The 20,246-nt window shown below is 43.6% G+C and overlaps 1 protein-coding gene across 1 annotated transcript; it reads left to right on the forward strand.

The window, feature by feature from the left end:
- Nucleotides 1-7,390: 7,390 nt before the first annotated feature.
- Nucleotides 7,391-13,310, forward strand: LOC147635740 (uncharacterized). The gene is made up of 9 exons (XM_086803143.1): nucleotides 7,391-8,800; nucleotides 8,969-9,055; nucleotides 9,308-9,439; nucleotides 9,536-9,697; nucleotides 9,773-9,838; nucleotides 11,937-12,047; nucleotides 12,152-12,247; nucleotides 12,546-12,833; nucleotides 12,920-13,310. Exons 1-9 carry the CDS (start codon nucleotides 7,715-7,717, stop codon nucleotides 12,995-12,997), a joined length of 2,106 nt encoding a protein of 701 aa, XP_086659269.1. The 5' UTR covers nucleotides 7,391-7,714; the 3' UTR covers nucleotides 12,998-13,310.
- Nucleotides 13,311-20,246: the final 6,936 nt, after the last annotated feature.

Genomic DNA, 20,246 nt, shown 5'->3' on the forward strand with positions numbered 1-20,246 from the left:
TTCAGTGTAATTTCTGGTGGGAAAATTGTGCTGATAAAATTGTGAAAATCATCATTTTGCATTTAACCCTTGGTTAATGCCTGTAAATCTCACTCAAATTCAAGATTATTCACAGCCAGAGTTGCATTTGGAATGTGCATGAGAATGAATGCTATACGCATTATGTATTGGGCACATTTTATCAGTGTAAAAATGGGAACAGACACTGCCCTTGTCCAGATTAAGGCAAGAGGTAAGACCTCCCGCATAAATTTGGGTTTGCATTGCATAATGATACAAAATAAACATAAAAAGCCCAAAGGAACTGTCAGCAAAACATTGAAACATGTTGCTCACATGGAGCAAAAAGACCTAACGGACGAGCTCATGGCCCCAGCCATGAAAGAAGAAGAATATCTCTTCCCAAGAAGAGAATCCACACCGAGAAGAAGACCTGAAGGAAGACATGGACACGAGAAGAGAAGCTGCCACAAGAAGAGAAGCTGCCCCGAGAAGACTGAAAGAAGAGACGGACGCATGGAGAGATGCTGCCACGACAAGAAGACTGAAGACAAGGGAAGATGTGAGGCTCCAAAGAGTGAGGAGCCATGTGAAAATCTCTGAGAGAGAGAGAGAGAGACCCCACAACCCAATGTAACCTGCCCCAATAAAGTAAAACCACCTCTGAGCCACCGATGATGTAGGCCACGTGGTAGATGTATGTGTGAGCACTTTAGTCAAGGTCGCGGGCACTTATAGTAGCCTTGGACACATAGAGAGAGAGAGTGTCAAGGACTATGGAGTTTAGGGACTTGAGGCACTGGTCGCGGACTGTCAAGTAAGAAAGAAACTTGAAACAGGGTCCAGGTGTGCTGAAATAACTTGAGGGGAGGAGTAGACACTGGTCGCGGACTATCAAGTAAAGGGAGGCAAACTTGGTACAGGGTCTAGGTGTGTTAGGATTATTCACTTGAGGGGAGGTGTTGAAATATACAAGTGAATAGGGTGTGTGTGGGAACAAGCTCTTGGATAGAGGCTGTAAAAGAGGAGATGTAATTGTGAAAGAACCTGTGAAAAGGTTAGAAGAATCTACTGGGAGAGAATAATGGGTAGCATGAGGGAATTTAGGAGTGTGGAGATATTCTGGGAGATATTCAAGGAAAAGAGAAGAGGTGGAGAGAATCAGGCAAAAGGTGGAGATATTCTGGGAGTGAATCATGGAGAAATCAATAGGATTTGATGCTTGATGTAAACTCTATAAATTGAGGCATAGCCCTAATGAGAATTTGCTGGTTTTTGAGTATCCATGCCTACATTAATCTATCTGCTAATTATTCACTAATTACGTCTTAATCAACATGATTAATCACTTTGTTAATCATGTTGATTCTAGTGTATGATCCACCATAGCTCATCATTATGCTCAAATTTCAACAGAATTAGCCCACCCTAGTGCGTAGACATCCCTCTAAGTAGCGGGAGGATCGAGCGACGGAGCTTGAGAGAGCGACAGGCCGGCTTGAGTCCTCGCCAAGCGGCCGACGATGAGGTGTATGGTCCCGTAGGGTTTTGCCTAGCATGTAGAGGCTGGAAGGCCGAATTCTAGATCATCGACAGTATAAAGGAAAAGAATAAGAGAGCCGGTTTGGCTTGTGTATGGAATTGATTCTTGTATAAACTTTTTTTTATAAATCTTGTCTTTGGCATTATTGTACTATGGAAAGAAGCTGTTTAACGAACCTTGTGAGAAGGGCTCTAATTAAGGAACATGTTTATTTATGTCAAACAGTGTGGTAGGATTAATTAGAAAACAAATTGATGCGTGAGTAGGGTGGAAAGTGGGAGGATGGAATGCCCCGATGGCACCATCCTACGGGGACGGGTGGACCTGATTAGTCGGGTAGCTTTCCAACAGATTAAGTGAAAGCCCTATGCTAAATAAATAGGTTCTCGAGTAACTCTATTCTAGGAGACTAAGCCAGCGCGGCGGCTGTGCCTTGCATGGATGAGGAAAAAAGCGTTATCTCTAGGAATCAAGATTAGTAGTTGCCCAAATTATGCTCAATTACCCTATGGGTAATTTGACTTTTAGAAGACTAGGTCTTACCTACAAATCGTATCCTTGAATCTTTACATGGTCAAGGTGTCAACCAGTAGGAAATTTTCTCCAAGCTAAGACTTAGTAGACTATCTTAAGTGTTTCCCCTATTTTGGAAGGGGGAACCTTACAAATGGTATCAGAGCTCATGTTAGTTCCTAGGATTTATTTTTCAAAGGTTAACTGTCAATGGATTAAAACAAGTGATTGTTTATCATATGAGGATGAATCAATCATCTCTACTGGCTATGAAATTGTGCTTATATCTTGGGGGTACACACGCAAGATATTTGTACAATAAATTTGAGAAATAAGATTGGGGAGGAAACCTTTTGAGGAAAAACATAGGGTGATCAAATTAAGAAACTAGTGAGAGACTGAATGACTAGAAGGATAGACCGAAACTTTGTTTAGAGAGATTTTTTGGATATATCTCATTAATTTTCAGGATATATCTCATTAATTTGCAGATTATAAATTATTAAGATTATAACTCCATTAAGGTTTGAATAGTTGATGTATGAATTCCATCCATTGGATGCTTTACACTAGGACTATCAGCTAAGATCTTGAACCCATCTCAGACAAACATGGGTCTAACTTTGAATGTGTAATTCTCAGAGGAGCATGCGAAGATGTGTTAATCCCAAGATACTAGATGTGTAATTTTCAGAAAACTAATCATCTCAGACGTGTTAATCTTGATAATCTTTGGATGTGTCAATCCTAAGGCACCAGATGTGTAATTCTAAAAAAATGATCTCAGATGTTTTAATCCTGACTACCTTCAGATGTGGTGCTATGATAAGTATTTAATAGTTTTGAACTTTTCATGGATACAATGAAAGAAGCAAGTTCACCACATCTGACTACCTTCAGATGTGGTGCTATGATAAGTATTTAATAGTTTTGAACTTTTCATGGATACAATGAAAGAAGCAAGTTCACCCTTGCTTGTCTAAAAATCGTAAGAAATGCCGAATTAGTTGAAAGCACTGTTGTAAATCCAACCACTGGAACCACAATCAGTTATGGGATGCTATGAAAGTACACCTTCGTGAAAGGTTTTGTCCTCCAGGATTTCAAGAGGATAAAATGAATGAATTTTTTGAGCTAACCCAAGAAGGGAAGACCCTGGGAGAATACCACCAAAATCTTGCTAAACTTCTCCGATTAGCCCCAAAGATGGATGAGGTAACTCTTCTCCATCGATTCATTTGGAAGCTTAATCTACCATTGAATAACCTCGTCAAGAATGCAAAACCATCCTCTATTTCAGAAGCCATAATTATAGCCAGAGACTATGATAAAGTTTTTATATATATAGAAAGTGTCGAGAAGGACATGAGTCCTTCCATGTTAATCAAGAAGAAGTCCCCTAATTCAAGAGGAACATCAAGCCCACCCCTGGCTACAAGGAATCATGAGCTAGAGCAAAATTAGGTCAAGAAATAGGGATAAAGCAGGGTTAAAGATAACCGAATTCAACATTCAACAAGTATTTCTATGAGTAAATAGGGATAAAGCAGGGTTAAAGATAACCGAAGTCAACATTCAACAAGTATTTCTATGAGTAAATAGGGATAAAGCAGGGTTAAAGATAACCGAATTCAACATTCAACAAGTATTTCTATGAGTAAATAGAAGAGGATTGGTGCAAGATTCATGTGAAGTAATGTACATGATGAATAGAGATATTCTACAAGACGATACTAAGATTATGCAATTGCTATCATAGGTTAGATTGCGTAAAGGATTGATTCCCTTACGTTTTTCCATGACAATTTGCTAAGTACCATATTATATGAGGGTATAGAATAAGGAATTTGTAAGGGAGGATTATGATATTTTTTTTAAAAGGTTCATATCGTATGAGAGGTATATGGATGCATGAACTTAGGATAATAAGGCCAATTAACTTTAGAATAATAAAGACCTTTTGGGGGCACAACAAAACAAGCCAAACACATGAAACAAGGGACTCTTTAGGAACAATGTTTAGATAAAAGAAGATTTCTACCTAGTGGGGACACCACTTTGGAAGAGACAGGAGGATTTACTTAGATACTACCCCAACTCGCGAGATGAGGACATCTCGAATCTTTTAAGTGGGGGAGATTGTAAGGTCCCTCCCAAGCCATGTATGAGTCTCTTTTAATATAGATTTCAAGAAAGAAAGAGAGTGCACTTAGAGAAGAGTGAGACAATAAGACTAGAAACATTAGGAAAGTGTTAGAATAAAAATATTAGCTCCAAAAATCCTAAAAGAAATAAGAAGACAAGAATAGCTCTATTAAGAGATAAGTATCTCCAAAAATAGAAATTTGAATTTAATAGGAGATCGTATTTAGAGTACTTTTACATATTTAGAGTCCATGCATACTAAAAATGTGAAAAAGCAATGCGTTTCTAAAGATGGTGCGTTTGCGGCTATATATAGACGTTTTTGCCTATTCTACCTATGTTAGCTTGTAGAGTACATATGTTCTGGTTCTTTTGACTAGCGACATGACTATATTCTGAGTTTTTATTAGAGAGTTATGGCCAAAACAATTTGTTGATTTCGTCAGGGTTTCTACACAGGGAAAACTATAAGAAGGCAACAAAATAGCCTCAAGGTAATTCTAGAGCTTGAGATGTATATATCCCTTTATTCTTATCTAATCTCTTAGAAGAGAAGGTTAGATTGCTATGGTCTTTCGAAGGAAGAGACCAAAAACTCCATAGCTTTTCTTTTAAAGAAAGAATAATATGCCGTAGCGCTGCAAGAGAAGGCTATTTTGCCATAGACCTTCGAAAGAGAGAAAAGTTAGAGCACGAGTAAGAGGAGATAAAGCTTGGGGATCATCGGAGGATTTCAATCGTAAGAGAAGGTATTAGAAGACTCTCTATTCTCGTATATCAAGTTCTGAAACTCTTATTAAAACGAGCAAAGATAGCGATAAATGACAAATTTCTATATGACAAATTTCTATAAGGTATATATATATTTTGTTTTTCAATTATATATCATTCTTAAGGATTGAGGTATAGCCCTGGCTTCTCTATTAATGGTTAATAGTGATCTATTTGATTGATTTACTAGTTCAAGTTTTTATTCTTTTAAACAACAGCATATGCCTTAATAAAGAATGTCTTATCGTAATCTCAAGTTGAAATGTTAAAATCTTTGTGAAAGGGTTGTTTTCTTAAGAAGGTAACGTGGATTCTAGTCCTATGGTTTAGTTGAGTAAATGGATTATTATCTTGGTTAAATTAAGAAACAGGTACAACTTCTCTTTGCCTTGACGCTGCCCCGTTCATGTGCTTGTGTAGCCGGAGGACGGAGATGTTAGTAAGGCTCGGAGTTAGCCCATGGTATCCCTCATACCATTGGGAGAATGAGGTTCATCGATTGAGACAAGTGATTGCGATGCGGCCTAGTTCTGAGGGCCTAGGCTAGTGCGATGAATTAGCCCACCCTAGTGCGTAGACATCCCTCTAAGTGGCGGGAGGATCGAGCGACGGAGCCTGAGAGAGCGACAGGCCGGCTTGAGTCCTCGCCAAGCGGCCGACGATGAGGTATATGGTCCCGTAGGATTTTGCCTAGCATGTAGAGGCTGGAAGGCCGAATTCTAGATCATCGACAGTATAAAGGAAAAGAATAAGAGAGCCGGCTTGGCTTGTATATGGAATTGATTCTTGTATAAACTTTTTTTTTATAAATCTTATCTTTGGCATTATTGTACTATGGAAAGAGGCTGTTTTAACGAACCTTGTGAAAAGGGCTCTAATTAAGGAACATGTTTATTTATGTCAAACAATGTGGTAGGATTAATTAGAAAACTATTTGACGTGTGAGTAGGGTGGAAAGTGGGAGGATAGAATGCCCCGACGGCACCATCCTACGGATGGGTGGACCCGATTAGTCGGGTAGCTTTCCAACAGATTAAGTGAAAGTCCTATGTTAGATAAATAGGTTCTCGAGTAACTCTATTCTAGGAGACTAGGCCAGCGGCTGTGCCTTGCATGGATGAGGAAAAAAGCATTGTCTCTAGGAATCAAGATTAGTAGTTGCCCAAATTATGCTCAATTACCCTATGGGTAATTTGACTTTTAGAAGACTAGGTCTTACCTAGAAATCATATCCTTGAATCTTTACATGGTCAAGGTGTCGACGAGTAGGAAATTTTATCCAAGCTAAGACTTAGAAGACTATCTTAAGTGTTTCCCCTATTTTGGAAGGAGGGAACCTTACAAAATCACATTCTCATGCATTTGTGGTTTGGTAAACTCATTGGAGACAACCTTACTCCTGACGATAGTGCATCCAACCACCCAGGATCTTCCTATCAAAAGAGTGTTGGTTCAGGCCACTTGGCGAGCACTCAATTGAGTGTTTCGGCTCAGAGAAATCTAACCACCATTGATATAAGTAGTGAGTGAAGAGTCCATGGAAAAAGGACTACGATTCTATGGGTTTGGAGAGGAAGAAAAACCCTCTTCCTCTACAAGATCTAGTGGTATCTTTGATATAGCCAGGGGATTTTTTAGTCTCCAAACTAGCACAGAAGACGAAGCATAATCTGCGAGTACATGCCCATCAACCAGCGCTGGACAAGGCCTAAGATTAGAAGTACCAACCCAGCCTTGGAGTGATCACTGGAACCCACAGGGTTAGGAGAGACAAGGAAAGTGCGGTTAGGACTGGTCAAGTTTTCTTCCCAATAGTTATAGTGTGAGATTAAGACTTTCATATGTGATTATTCGTCTTTGTAGTATTCGAACCTCTAAGGAGGGTAGACTATTATGAGTGCAGTGCAAGTAAGAATGCTTGAGGATGGTCAGGAGGATCGAGATCCACCTTTGAGTGCAATTTCTTAGTTTTTGGACCTTCTTCATGATGAAAGATTCAAGACAATTTCTGCTATATTGTATAAATTTTACAATCCTTGAGTTTTTGTACAATTTTCAATATGATGTGATTTTCTAGGAATTTGGAGTTATGTGAATGATGACTATGGTGATGAGAGTGAGGAGGCAATATGATATTTTATTGCAATTTTTTGCAACTTCTATGCAATCATGGTTCATGCGCCTTACATTCTCCCTTCTTCTCATCAGACAATGTGAGAGAGAGAGAGAGAGAGAGAGAGAGAGAGAGAGAGAGTCAAAGGAGATGCTACTCTATTATGTGAGGCGTCATGGGCGTCACACTTCATGACATTGTCAACAAGAAACACAAAAGTCAAAATCACAAATCATTCCAAATTTATATAAATGAAATACTTCCCAAGGCTGACTTTTAAAGGCTTTATTACTAGTTTCTACGATGCTCCATATAACACGCCTCTCTAATAAGCGTTCATCGAAAAATTAAGCCATACCATAGAGCCAAAAGCCCCCTCGCAGTTGCCCACTCGTGAAGGCCGCTGCTTCTATTCCGGTATCGAGTCTCGAAGATCTCGTTAAGGTTAAGATTTCTCCGAACGTGTAGAAACCCTTAGCGTGACTTGCAAGGGCAGTCTGCTGTTCAGGGTTAGGGTTTGTAACCCTAAAACATTGGGATCAGAATTGTGCAGGAGACACATCGAGCCGAAAACATTTACAGGTCACGATACACTGCGTGGTTTCTGACCAGATCATTTGGAGAACAAGATGCAGCAGCAAGCAGGGCAATATGCAGGCAGTAGCCTGTACCCTTCGAAAGCACCTCCTGATGGCTCATACCCATACTCCAACATCGCCTCACATGGCTCTGCACCTCCTTACACATCCTCCCCTTCATATTATGCAGAGAACGCTTCAGATCAGACGCCGCCATACCCTCCTCAAGCCTCCCCATACATCCCTCGGCAACCATCCTTGCCTGACTCCATGGCTGCATTAAACATTTCATCCCAAGGAGCATACCCTGTGACGTCTAGCTCCTATGCATCAACTGTCCCTTCTTATGATCAATCATATGGTGCCACCACCGCGGCACACCTGGGTCCTATACAACATCCATCCACATCTTCACAGGCTTCTAATTATGTCCCGGCTGGACATCCCTTATCAGGTGGCCCGCCGGGTCCGGGTGCACCATCGCAAGTAGGATATGACTCATCATCATCCTCTCTCACGGGATCTTATGGAACAAATCAACAAGCAGGTTATGAGCCATCCTCCTTTGTTGTGGGATCTTATGGAACAAATCAACAGACTATGAGTACGTCCTCTTCAAAAGCAGATTATGATTCATCTTCCTCTGTCATGGGATCTTATGGAGCTAATCAACATGGTATGCAGGGGTATGATTATAATAATGTTGGGCTTTCACAAGGCCAAATTGGCATTTATGACCAGGGAGGTGGGATGTATTCTGCTGGTCAGGGCCGGGATTTTGAGAGACCCGTATATGGCCAGTCTTCGAGCTATGATCCCACTTATTACGGCAAGCCAACCGGACATGCTCAGGATGGTTATGACTTTGGTGACATGGGGCTCGGTGAGGTCTATGCATATGATGGTGGACATACAGAGCCATATGGTGCCAGGGGTACAGGGAATGGCAGTTCATGGGGAGCCTTAGATAGTTTCACTTCCTTGAATAGTTCTTTTGGGGACTCGGGCAGCTCTAAGCTCCCAAAGGCAGTGCCAAAGGTTGACGCGGAAGACAAAACCAGTGGTGTGCAAAAGTATCGTGTGAAGCTGCTTTCAGACTCCAGCTCAGGAAGTAGTCCTCTAGATGTTCTATGCCAAGTAAGCCCCCGCAAACCCCCCACCCCCCCCCCCCCACCCCCTCTTTTTTTTTTCTTTGCGGCGGAGAGTGTGTTTAGTATGCAGCAGGTCTTATTCTTTTAACAATTTTGTATTTTGTGGTGCATTTCTTAATCTATTTGGTTTAAATTTTATTGAATGATCTTGTAGATTGGTTTGGATGGAGTTCGCATGATTTCATCAAGTACAAACAAAACTGTGCGGATTTACCCATTAGAGACAATCACAGGGTGGGAGGTAGGTTCACTCTTCAAACTGCCTCTTTTTTGATGCCAAGCTCATAACATGCACGTCTGTCTGTCCATCCATCCATTTTGTGCGCATAGTTGTGTGCAGAAGACTTATTAAGCTAAAGTCAGTAGGATAGCCCCCCTTCCCTTGTGGAGTATCTACTATCTGCTATACTGATGAGGGAGGAGGGGATTGCATATATTGTGGTTTTACTGAAGCACTGGCCTTTTTGGTACTCAAACGACTTTTCTCTACCAGGTGAATGAACCGTCTATTTTCACATTCTGGGCGAAGAGTGCTGTTGATATAGAGCCAAGAAAGATAAGGCTGCAGTCTGGCAGTTATACCACCGATGCCATTCTTGACACATTGACTGCAGCGTGTGTACAGGTTTGATCCAAACTCAACCCTATTCTAATTTCTTGTGCGGTTTGAATTTGTCAGCTAGGCATTAATAGCCATGTTTTCGGGTACTTGTGGTCACAGTTCTCTGAGATGGTGGGTAAAGAGGGGCCTACTGATTCCAGCAAGGCATCAAGTGATTCTGAGAAGGGTTCAGAGCAGGCTTCGGAAAAGAAGAAGACGACCTTGGTGGACTGGGTGGCATTGAGGAACAGGCAGAATGCACTTGAAGAGAAACAGCATTGGGTATTGATTAATCAATTTGTGGTTGTGTTGATAGTTTGAGAAGAGAGAACTTAACAGGAAGTGTTTTTGTGGCAGGTGCCTGATGAAGCTGTAACAAAGTGCTCCGCATGCTTAAGCGACTTTGGACCATTTTTGAGACGAGTCTCTCTCTCTCTCTCTCTCTCTCTCTCTCTCTCTCTCTCCTTATATGAAAAGTAGGTGATAAATTAGCCTTAGTTGAGTCTAAAAGCAAATGTAAACTTCAGTATTTACTAAAATACGCCAATGAGGTGATAGCTCAAGTGGTAAAGGTGCTTCCTTGGCAGCATCACCTATGGGCGGATTAAAAAGTGCCTACGAGTAGATTAAAAAGCGCCTACGGGCGTTGAAAAACGAAACTACGGGAGGATCTTGGGCCTAAGGCCAGTCGGAAAATAAAGTGTTTACTAAAATACTTAGCTTTGCTTTGCCAAGTCCATCCAAGAGTCCAGTGTAGTAACATAGAGATCCTTATGCCTCAAAAGCCTCGCAAGATTTGCTTGTCAAGAGATGCTTCTCAACCATATAATTTGTCTTGAGGGATATCCATAATATGTCCTTGCATGGTGGTTTTCCCATAGATTATGGTGGTTTTACCAATGTGACCGAAGCAGGGGGCTGGCCCTGGGGACTAGGGCCTTTGACACACTTAATGTACACCATCAATGCCTATTTACATTAAACACAGCCATGATCATTATCACCACAAAACTGAAAATAGAAATACTTGAATATCCACCATGTAGAACATAGAGATAGATCCACATTGGGGCCAAAATGCGCCCCCCCCCCCTTTCCCCAAAACGCCTTTCCTCTTCGCCCTTGGAATGCTTTATTACCAAGGAGTATTTCAAGCTTGTACAAGCTTGGGGGCTTCTCGTCACGGGAGAATGCCAGATTATCCAAGTACATATGCTCATAAAATGAACCATATTCAAACGGGCTATAATACAATGCCTGTAATACTAAACATATGTGAACACTCCTTTGTGTGGATATTGATCATCCCCTTCACACACGTCTTCAAATATAATAGCCAAACTTGGTTGAAATATCAAATATCATCAACACATAACAATAATCAAGATACCACACATTCTCCAATGAGTAGAGGCAAAGTACTTGTAGTAACTGGGCCCACATGCAGCTTATACCATAGCCAATGTGCCCATTAGCCTGTATAAGTATCCATTAGTCAGTATAATGCGAGGAACAGCTGGTACAACAGATAGGATGCAGCCCACACCATAGTCAAGGTGCCCATTAGCCTGTATAAGTACCCATTAGTCAGTATAATGGTACAACAGATATGACAGCCGACTCACAGTAATAAATTTCAAAATGAATGTGAAAGCCTTCAGTACCGAGGTGACCATATAATAACTTGTCCTCCCACACTGTAAATGAGTGTGTAAAGCCAAAAAAGAGTCTCTTTCATGCCAGGACCTTCCCTAAATCCTTGGGGCTTTCCGGGCATGCTTCCCACGCACAAAACCAAAGTCCAGCTCTTGTCCAATGTCGTGTTTCTGGCATTCCGGGTGCATGGTTCTTGTACTGGATAAATCCCCATTCCCAAAGCTTGTAAACCCATAAACCTTTGGCGTCTTGGAATCCACCAAAGCCCTTTCACATTTGGAAACACTGGGAAATGTCTAGGCTGGTGACAACTGACATTAGGAATATTCAGATTTGCAGAAGCAAAGTTGGCAGCCAAGTCTAAGGGCAGGACAATTGACATCAGGGATCATTAGATTTGCAGCCTTCTGCGTTTCACATTTATGCAGTCAGAGGTCAGCTTGATTTGCAATGCATGGTGGATATGTATGATATGCACGACGAATCTTAGTGTAGATATGGGAATTCATTGTATATCCAAGTGGGTTGTATCTTATGTGTGGGTTGACGCACGACCTGACACCTCCTACGACCTAGACCTGATGGCACCTAGTGACCTGTTTGTGGACTAGGGCTCATGACATGCTCAATGCTCATCCAAAAGCTAACTTGGTGGTGTATTCCTGTACAGTTATGTCTATGTGACACCTTAGTACATCGGGTGCACGTGAAGGAATAGGGGTTGGGGCTTGCTTTCTTTGCTGTATATTATATGGTTTCAGATCTGCTAAGGAGTCGTAAGATTCTAATGAAATCAATGCTCTAGCATCATTATCTCGACTTGAAGTTGTCTTAAAGATTGTGTTATATTGCTGTACCTGAACAGCACCATTGCAGGAATTGTGGTGACGTGTTCTGTGACAAGTGTACACACGGAAGGATTGCCCTTACTGCTGACGAGGATGCTCCAATTGTGCGTGTCTGTGATCGTTGCCTGGTAGGAAGTCCATTACCTAAAGGTGGTTATAGTTTTGCTAGTGTGTTGTTTTGAAACGAAATACTTTTAATTTATCAACTGGCCTTTTTTTTTTTTGCCTGTAGGCCGAAGTTACTCAAAGGTTGAGCAATGCTAAGGAGCTTAGCAGTAAGCCGCCTCCTGGTTTACGTAGCCATGAAGACCTTGCCAAGAAGCTCCAGGTATAGGGATCTCCTATGGATATGCCTCGAGCTCTTGTTTTGTGCTTTGAAAGCTTGGGTTTTTGCTCTCTTGTACCTGGGACTTCATGTGTGCTCAACACTTGGGCTGGATAGACAACTGTCAGTGGGGGCCCATCCAGATGATCCACATTGGGAATGCATGGGCAGTGTCACCATTCCAAGTCCCAGCTTGTTGCGTGAGGGGGGAGGATTGTGTATAAGCCTTATGAGATGAGTTGTCTTGGGTTGGATGTATGATAGACATCAGCATTGATCTTTCTGTCTTGTGTTTGAATAGGAGGAGCTGGAGCGTAACTCCTCAAGGAGGTCAACCACAAGCAGTAGCAATAGCAGTGCGAAAGAGAGATCAGGACAAACAACAGTACTGAATTGTAGTGCTTGTGGCTCGATTTCTCTTGTGAATGGAAGCAACACACGGTGCCCAACCTGTGGTGTAGACTCTGTTTCTGCTCAACGAGATAACAGCTCCAGCTTAAAAGGGCCACCTCATCTATGGACTAGCTCTGATGGGAACGGAAAGCATATGTGGGAGGTTGCATGTCCCACCTGCACAGTCCATCTTCAGGTATACAATTCAAAGAGTAGTGAACAGTGATGTAGATGTACTCTTAAGTGAAGAGAAAGGTGCTCATTTACACCCTTTTGTAACAGGTGCAAATGCCGAGTTCTGGTTCAGAAACGGTGGAGTGTGGGGTCTGTCAACATCCATTTCTCGTGAGTGCACATTGACGATTGTCTTTGTAGGAAGACTAGTGTTGAGAACCTTGGTGTTTTCAGACAGATGTCTATAAAATAAGAAAAATTGGCAAAGGTAGCCTATCAATGTATTAGATAAACAATTACAGAGGTGGCGTGATTGTGTGTAAGCCTGAACACATATTGATAATACTCGTTGCTGCTTGTGCTGAGTATTCCTCTCTACTGTTATGGCCATGACTGGTTCCTTGGGGCGGCTTGAGGATTTTTTGACCACCTAGCCTTTACAACTGTATTTATTTGTACACTGATTCCTGGGCTTCATAATGTCAATACGCATTTGAAATGTCGTGAATTCTGTATTGATGAGGCATATTAAAGTGCTTCCCCAGCTTGTTTAATTGGGCCTTCCCTGCTTATGGCTTGTCTATAGTCAGGTGTACAAGTTTTGAGCGTTGATTTTCTTTATCTATTTGCTATATATGACCTTTTAAATAGGTCAACAAGATCCCCTCGCTTCAGCACCTTTGCTTTGACTCGTTGGTTGATTTTGATAGTGCACAAGATTGAGAGAGAATTTATATTGTATCGATCATTCCAAAGCTAGCCAAAGATTTATCCTAGCTGGGCGGATTTTTATGCAACATCAAGCATTTGACAATTTTCTCCAAGGCTATTGAAATGCATGATTGTGGTTTTAGTGGTTATCAACGTGAAGGAGTGCGGATGGAATTCTCTCTTTTGATTTTTACTTGGGCAGCATAACAATGGTTTTTTGAATGCTAGAAGCACGTTTAGCCATGTGGCTTTAGTTTTCATATTAGAAAAACATAAATTGGGTAAAATTGGCGCCTTTGGCAGAATAAGACCATGGCAAAGCTATAACATAGTGTCTGCGACCCCATCACAGCCTGGCTATGCAGCGACAGGCTTAGGACGCTCATCATGAGCTCCCAGCTTCTGATGCCTTGCAAGTGCCTCTTGCTTTTTTCCTTGTAACTCGCCCCTTCGCTCTTGCTTTCTTGTGGGGCCACACTGCATGGCGGACAGTGGCAACTCATCATGAGCTCCCAGCTTCTGAGGCCTTGCAAGCGCCTCTTGCTTTTCTCCTTGTAACTCGCCCCTTCACTCTTGCTTTCTTGTTGGGCCACACTGCACGGCAGACAGTGGCAACTGAAGCAAAACAAATAATTATGACGAGTGGATCAAACTTCACGGATTTTGGAGACGAAATTCGTATGGTTAAAAGTTAAAATTTCACAACCCACAGACCACTTGCTTCTGTGGCTGCCACACTGCTTGCAGGATAGTGAACACACAGGTTTCAGTCTTGAGGAGGAATTTATAGGGTGTGGCTGGGTTGGCTGAAATAGTAGACCTTGATGACAGCGGGTCAGAGAGACGTGTGCACACTGCACCCTTGACATGATCCCCGAGGCCTGTTTGTTTCCCTATCAGCGTTGATGATAGGGAGGTTATTGCAAATTGCGTTTGCAGGCAGAACTTGACTGGAGTGACTATACCTCTCTCCTGAAGTTGCTACTTACAAGTGACTGCACAGTGCTCCGCCCTCCCCCTCCGCCTCCCCCTCCCCCTCTTCCTTCCTTCCTTCCTTCCTTCCTTAACTTCGAGTGGCAGGGGTTTCGCAAAGGGCAACACCAACAAAGTTGGTGCAATAGTTACAAAATTTAGAACAATAGATATGTGAACTGACAGCAAGTACAATGGTTGGTATAGAAAATAAAGTGGCGAGTATACTTGATATAGCAAGAATACCACCATAGAAAAGCTAGAGAGGAAGAGTATCCTTTTGTAGAGGAAAGTGAAGTAGTGTAGAGACTCTCCATAGAGTGTTGTAGACAAGAATCTGGGCAGCCAACATGGTAGAGGCTAGTTTGCAACAAGAGCATGCTCAAATGAAGAGGGACGGCTCCGATTTATAGATTGGGGCTCCCATGAGCTAGAATGGCAAGAAAAAGCTTTAATGACAAGTGGAGAGGTGAGGTGACAAGTGTGAGACCACTTGTCTCACTTTGATCCACAGTCTTCCTAATTTAAGAGATGGTCTCCCAAACACTTCATCTCTACTCGCAGACCTTTTGTCAAATGTCAAAGGTGCTTTGGCAAGCCCCACTATTTGCTTAGCTTACGGACATAATGGTGCGAATGGAATTTCCATTGGGGGTTGTCCAAAAATATTAACCTTGCTAGATTTTCGGAGTCCGTTCCTTGTATTCCACCTTATTAGAAATGTACGTGAGCACCATGTAGAATCATATTTCAATGCTAGATTTCTCCCAAATCCTCGAGAGCTCGCCATACATGCTTTCCACTTGACACTTAAGCTCCAATCCCATTTTTGTGTCCAAGAAAGTGTTTCGCGCGACTAGAGTAGGCTTCGAGGTCGATAGATGGGATTTTGATACTAACTTTGTTAAGTACCTAATTCTCTTCTTGAAAAACAATATAACTTAGTAAGATAATTTTTTGGCAAGTTCATTTGAAGTCATAAAAAACGATACAAACATATTGACCAAGAAAACATAGCCCCACTTGCCTAAGCATTCTAGTTGGGATTTTTTATGGTTTTAAAGAGAGGGAACGGTAATCCCAAGGGGAAAAACAACATTGTATGGTTGCCCCTAATCATAGCCATGTATCGAGCATCTCAAGGATTGTGCATATTAATTCAAAGATTTATAGTTTAATTTCTTATCTCCCAAGAGCCAGTGGTCAACCTTAGGTTAGTGAAAAATCCACGACAAAAATAAGCTAATTTTGTAAAAAAAAACCAATTCTTGAGCTTTATATGCTGTAGAAAGCATGAATTTTGATCCTGCAATTCATCTCGATGCGTAACTGAAGGGTCCATATATAATCATACATTTTAACTTGGCAATGCATCGTGAGTGAATCGAAGCATTGGAGCCCAAATTCTGAAGTTTGACCTGACATTCAGCTCAAGTGATTGAAGGGCTTGTTAGAAGTCATCTCCTGTCTAGATTGATACACCAGGGCCTTTGTTGTGGGTGTGCCCGCCCTTATGAGGTGTTTTCCCATTTTTCCCCACTCTCCGTATTTTCCTCCTATTTTTCCCATTTTTTCTGAGGCTTGGGAGGGCTGCCAGAGGGTGCCAAGAGCAGTACAGTGCTGGCCGATTGGGTGTTTATCAGTCGTGGGCACTCTTGCTGTTGGCCGACTGGTTTTGATCAGTTTTGGGCACCAGATTGTTGGCCGACTGCATTTATGCAGTCGTGGACCTTTTTATCAGTCGTCGGCTTTTCCTTATGCTGGCCGACCCCCCTCTAGGGGGGTATATATAGGTCCTCAGCCCCCATACCTCATTTGTATCATTCCTCGGGATCTTCTTGTGTATATAGAGCAGAGTTACATGCCTACATCTCTCTCTCTCTTGTGCTGTTTTTCTGCCTGCGTTTTTGCTCTTGTGTTCCCAGATTTGGTGATCATCTCCGCTGCATATTCTGACATGGTATCAGATCCTAGGCTCTAGATAGGTCTTGGGATTTGTGTGAGCAAGAGGGGGACTGTTTTGTGGCTGATTGGTGGACTGTTTTGGGCTGATCGGGAAGAGAAGGTGCAAGAGGAAGGCGGGCTGATTTGCTGGACAGCCACTTGCAGGTTTTAGTTCTTCTTTGTTCCCACCAACCCACCCTTTTCAGAGTACATCCCCGCTATGGCAGATGTGTTTGAGATGGCCGAGAGACATGTGAAGATCCCGACACTCCCCACGTTCCCGGTGGACCGTCAGTTAGACGGGAGCAACTACGGCATATGGAAGGTGATGATGGAATCCGTTCTGGAGTCTTACGACCTCGCCGATTTCGTCGTTGTTGGTGTTCCACGGCCGGAAGTAGAGGAAGGGGAGTTACCGTCAACCCGAAAGGACCGGGAGGCCCAGATGCAGATGTGGGATCGCGTCAACGCTAGGGTCCGTTCGTTTATTTTCCTCAATTGCACACCACAGGTAATCAATCATGTAAAGCACATGACGCTGGCCAGAGGTATATGGCAGCATTTGGCCTCACTTTACAACAGGGTATCGCCCATGAAGAGGATTTCCTTGGAAGTACAGATGCGGGTTATGAGCCCTGCAAAGTCGTCGACGATGCGGGAGCATATTAACAAGCTACAGGCTCTTCAGCAGGAAGTTCTTCAGGCTGGGAAGGAGATATCGTCAGAGGACATGGCCATCACGTTGCTGTCACATTTGCCCTCTTCGTACTCAGCATTTTACTCCTCTTTGATTACCAGTGGTAGGCTCAGCACCATCACATGGGAGGAGCTTGTGTCCATGGTCTTGGACCAGGAGGAACGATTCACGAACCCTCCTCAGGGTGGAGGTTCGGAGGCCTTAACTGGCCAACGGTCGAAAGGCCGTAACACGGGCAAGGGGAAGGCTTCGTCGGAGAAGTCTTCTGAGAAGATGTCCGTTAGTGACCGCGAGAAACTGAAGGCAGAGAGGACCTGTAATGATTGTGGCGAGAAAGGCCACTACTGGAGGCAGTGTCCCAAGCGGAAGACCGAGAAGGGTGAAGACTCCTGAGCAGCAATCATGAAGACTCCGGTTTTTGTGCACCTGGAGGTGATGGACACCGGTGCTTCATTTTCTTCAGGCAGGGAGGAGATTGGAGGACTCTCCGCAACGGATACTCGGGAGTGGATTCTCGATAGTGGTGCTTCCAGGCACATGACTCCTTCCCGTTCCGGTTTACAGGATCTCTGCAGGTGTTCTGGTCATATTCTTACTGGGGATACGTCCACTATCCCAGTTCACAGTGAGGGCAGGATGGAGATAGTTCCCGATGGCAGAGGGGGGAAGCATTCCTCCTAGGTGTTGTATGTTCCGGCACTTGGCTTTCATCTGTTGTCAGTGCATCAGGTTTGCAAGACTGGCGTACGGGTGGAGTTTGATGAGCTCTCTGGAACAAAGCAACAGGCCAAGTGGTTTGGGAAGGTGGAGTGGAGAATGGAGTTTACAGGCTTTCAGCACTCTCTCTCCCAGGTTCTCAGGATTGTGATGAGTGGCAGTCTGGTAATGAATACTCAAGTGTGGATACGCTGCAGGTGCGGGCTTTCCGGGACCAGATGGTGGATAGCGTGCCAGTAGATGGCAGCAGTTGGCAGGAACATTCCAGTACTGATGATGGCAGTTCTTGTGTTCGTGAGTCAGAGGAAGCTGAACAGGTCACTTATGCTCTGATGTCTCGTCGTGTTCGGGACATAGAACTTCCAGTAGTTGAGGATGTTCTTTCCACGGGGACCTTTCGGAAAGCCAGGCACGTGGCAGGTGCTTACTTGCAGAACGAGGTGGTTTCTCCAGGCTTTGTGGTTCCGGATTCAGAGGGGGTTGTTGACAGGTTTCATCAGGTTTCCAGGACTTGTTTGTGCACCGTAACAGGTGTTGATCCTTGTGAGCAGTGTGATGTCTCTGTGACTCAGAAGTTGTATTATGGTTCATTGATCTGGTTGATGGACACCGGATTGGACGAAAGCTTCCTGATGAGGCGGTTGAGCTCATGGTTGCAGATGTCTCTTTGGGAGGCAGGATTGCGTTTCCTGTGGTTTCTGCGGCATGCGAAGGATCATGGACTCTTGTACACAGGAGGGGGATTGTTGGATGGAGTCCGACTCCACGGTTGGAGTGACTCGGTTTGGGGAGGAGATCCGGACACGAGGAGATCTACTTATGGCCCAGGAGCAGTTTTACGGAGCAGGAGGAGGTTACATTGCAGGTTTGGGCTTCCACTGGAGGAACCCATGGTCATCCCGAGGCACTTTGTTCGTGAACAGATCGTTGCTGATGACATCTTGCTGGAGTTCTGTTCGACGGAGGACAGTACAGTGGACCTCTTCACGAAGTCGCTCTCAGGATTTGCTCAGGCGGCGGCACCCCAGCTCCCAGTGGTTGGTCACACAGCCAGGAGCTGAGAGGGGGTGTTAGAAGTCATCTCCTGTCTAGATTTATACACCAGGGCCTTTGTTGTGGGTGTGCCCGCCCTTATGAGGTGTTTTCCCATTTTTCCCCACACTCCGTATTTTCCCCCTATTTTTCCCATTTTTTCTGAGGCTTGGGAGGGCTGCCAGAGGGTGCCAAGAGCAGTACAGTGCTGGCCGACTGGGTGTTTATCAGTCGTGGGCACTCTTGCTGCTAGCCGACTGGTTTTGATCAATTTTGGGCACCAGATTGCTGGCCGACTGCATTTATGCAGTCGTGGATCTTTTTATCAGTCGTGGGCTTTTCCTTATGCTGGCCGACTGCCCTCTAGGGGGGTATATATAGGTCCTCAACCCCCATACCTCATTTGTATCATTCCTCGGGATCTTCTTGTGTATATAGAGCAGAGTTACACGCCTACATCTCTCTCTCTCTTGTGCTGTTTTTCTGCCTGCGTTTTTGCTCTTGTGTTCCCAGATTTGGTCATCATCTCCGCTGCATATTCTGACAGGGCTGACAATGCGTCTAGAGTGACTTGAAGCATTGGAGCCTAAATTCTAAAGTTTGGAAAATGATGATATTTAGGTTTCTATTTCTTGTCTAGATGGGGGTTTTTTTTTTTTGGATAAAGGCCGGCATTAGGACCCTCCTTTTTAATTAAAATGGGTCAAAATTTTGAGAAAAAAGAGGGGGTGGTTGGGAGACACAACAACATTGGGATAGAATCACATATTCACATTCGGCTTGATTTCATCAAAGGTGTCTTCATTATGTTATGGTTGTCATGTGCATCCCACAGTTGGATGCCATGTGGACATATCAATATAGTACATGTGCAAGGCTTAAGGTAGTTACCTTATGAGCCCTTGTCCACATGCATCCCACACTTGGTTGCGATGTGGACATATCAATATAGTACATGTGCAAGGCCTATGGTGGTTACCTTATGAGCCCTTGTTTGGGGAAGTAGGGATCCACTGTAGAGCATCATGGTATGTACAAGTCCCGCACATAGGCTTGCAACTAGTTTATGGGCAGCACCAGTCTAATATTAGGAGTCAGTGTGCAGGAGAGTGCATGGAAGGGGGAAGATGGCATGCTGAGGGCCATCATGGGCTGTGGAAAGTCCTTTGGCCAGACCCATACGATAGAGGTTGCCTATCCGTGGGCACCCATAGTCGTAGGGCCCGTATGTGTGAAAACATTTCCATAGCAAATACAAGGTAGAGGTCTTGATCTAGGGCGGCCACAAAAATATTTCTAGGAAACACAGCAAGAAGAAGGTCTCCAAGTTGTCTCTTCACAGCCATACAATGAGTCCTCTAC

The sequence above is a fragment of the Cibotium barometz genome, chromosome 9 (genome assembly GCF_041138505.1).
Source record: "Cibotium barometz isolate CiBa-2024 chromosome 9, ASM4113850v1, whole genome shotgun sequence".
NCBI classification, from domain to species: Eukaryota; Viridiplantae; Streptophyta; class Polypodiopsida; order Cyatheales; family Cibotiaceae; genus Cibotium; species Cibotium barometz.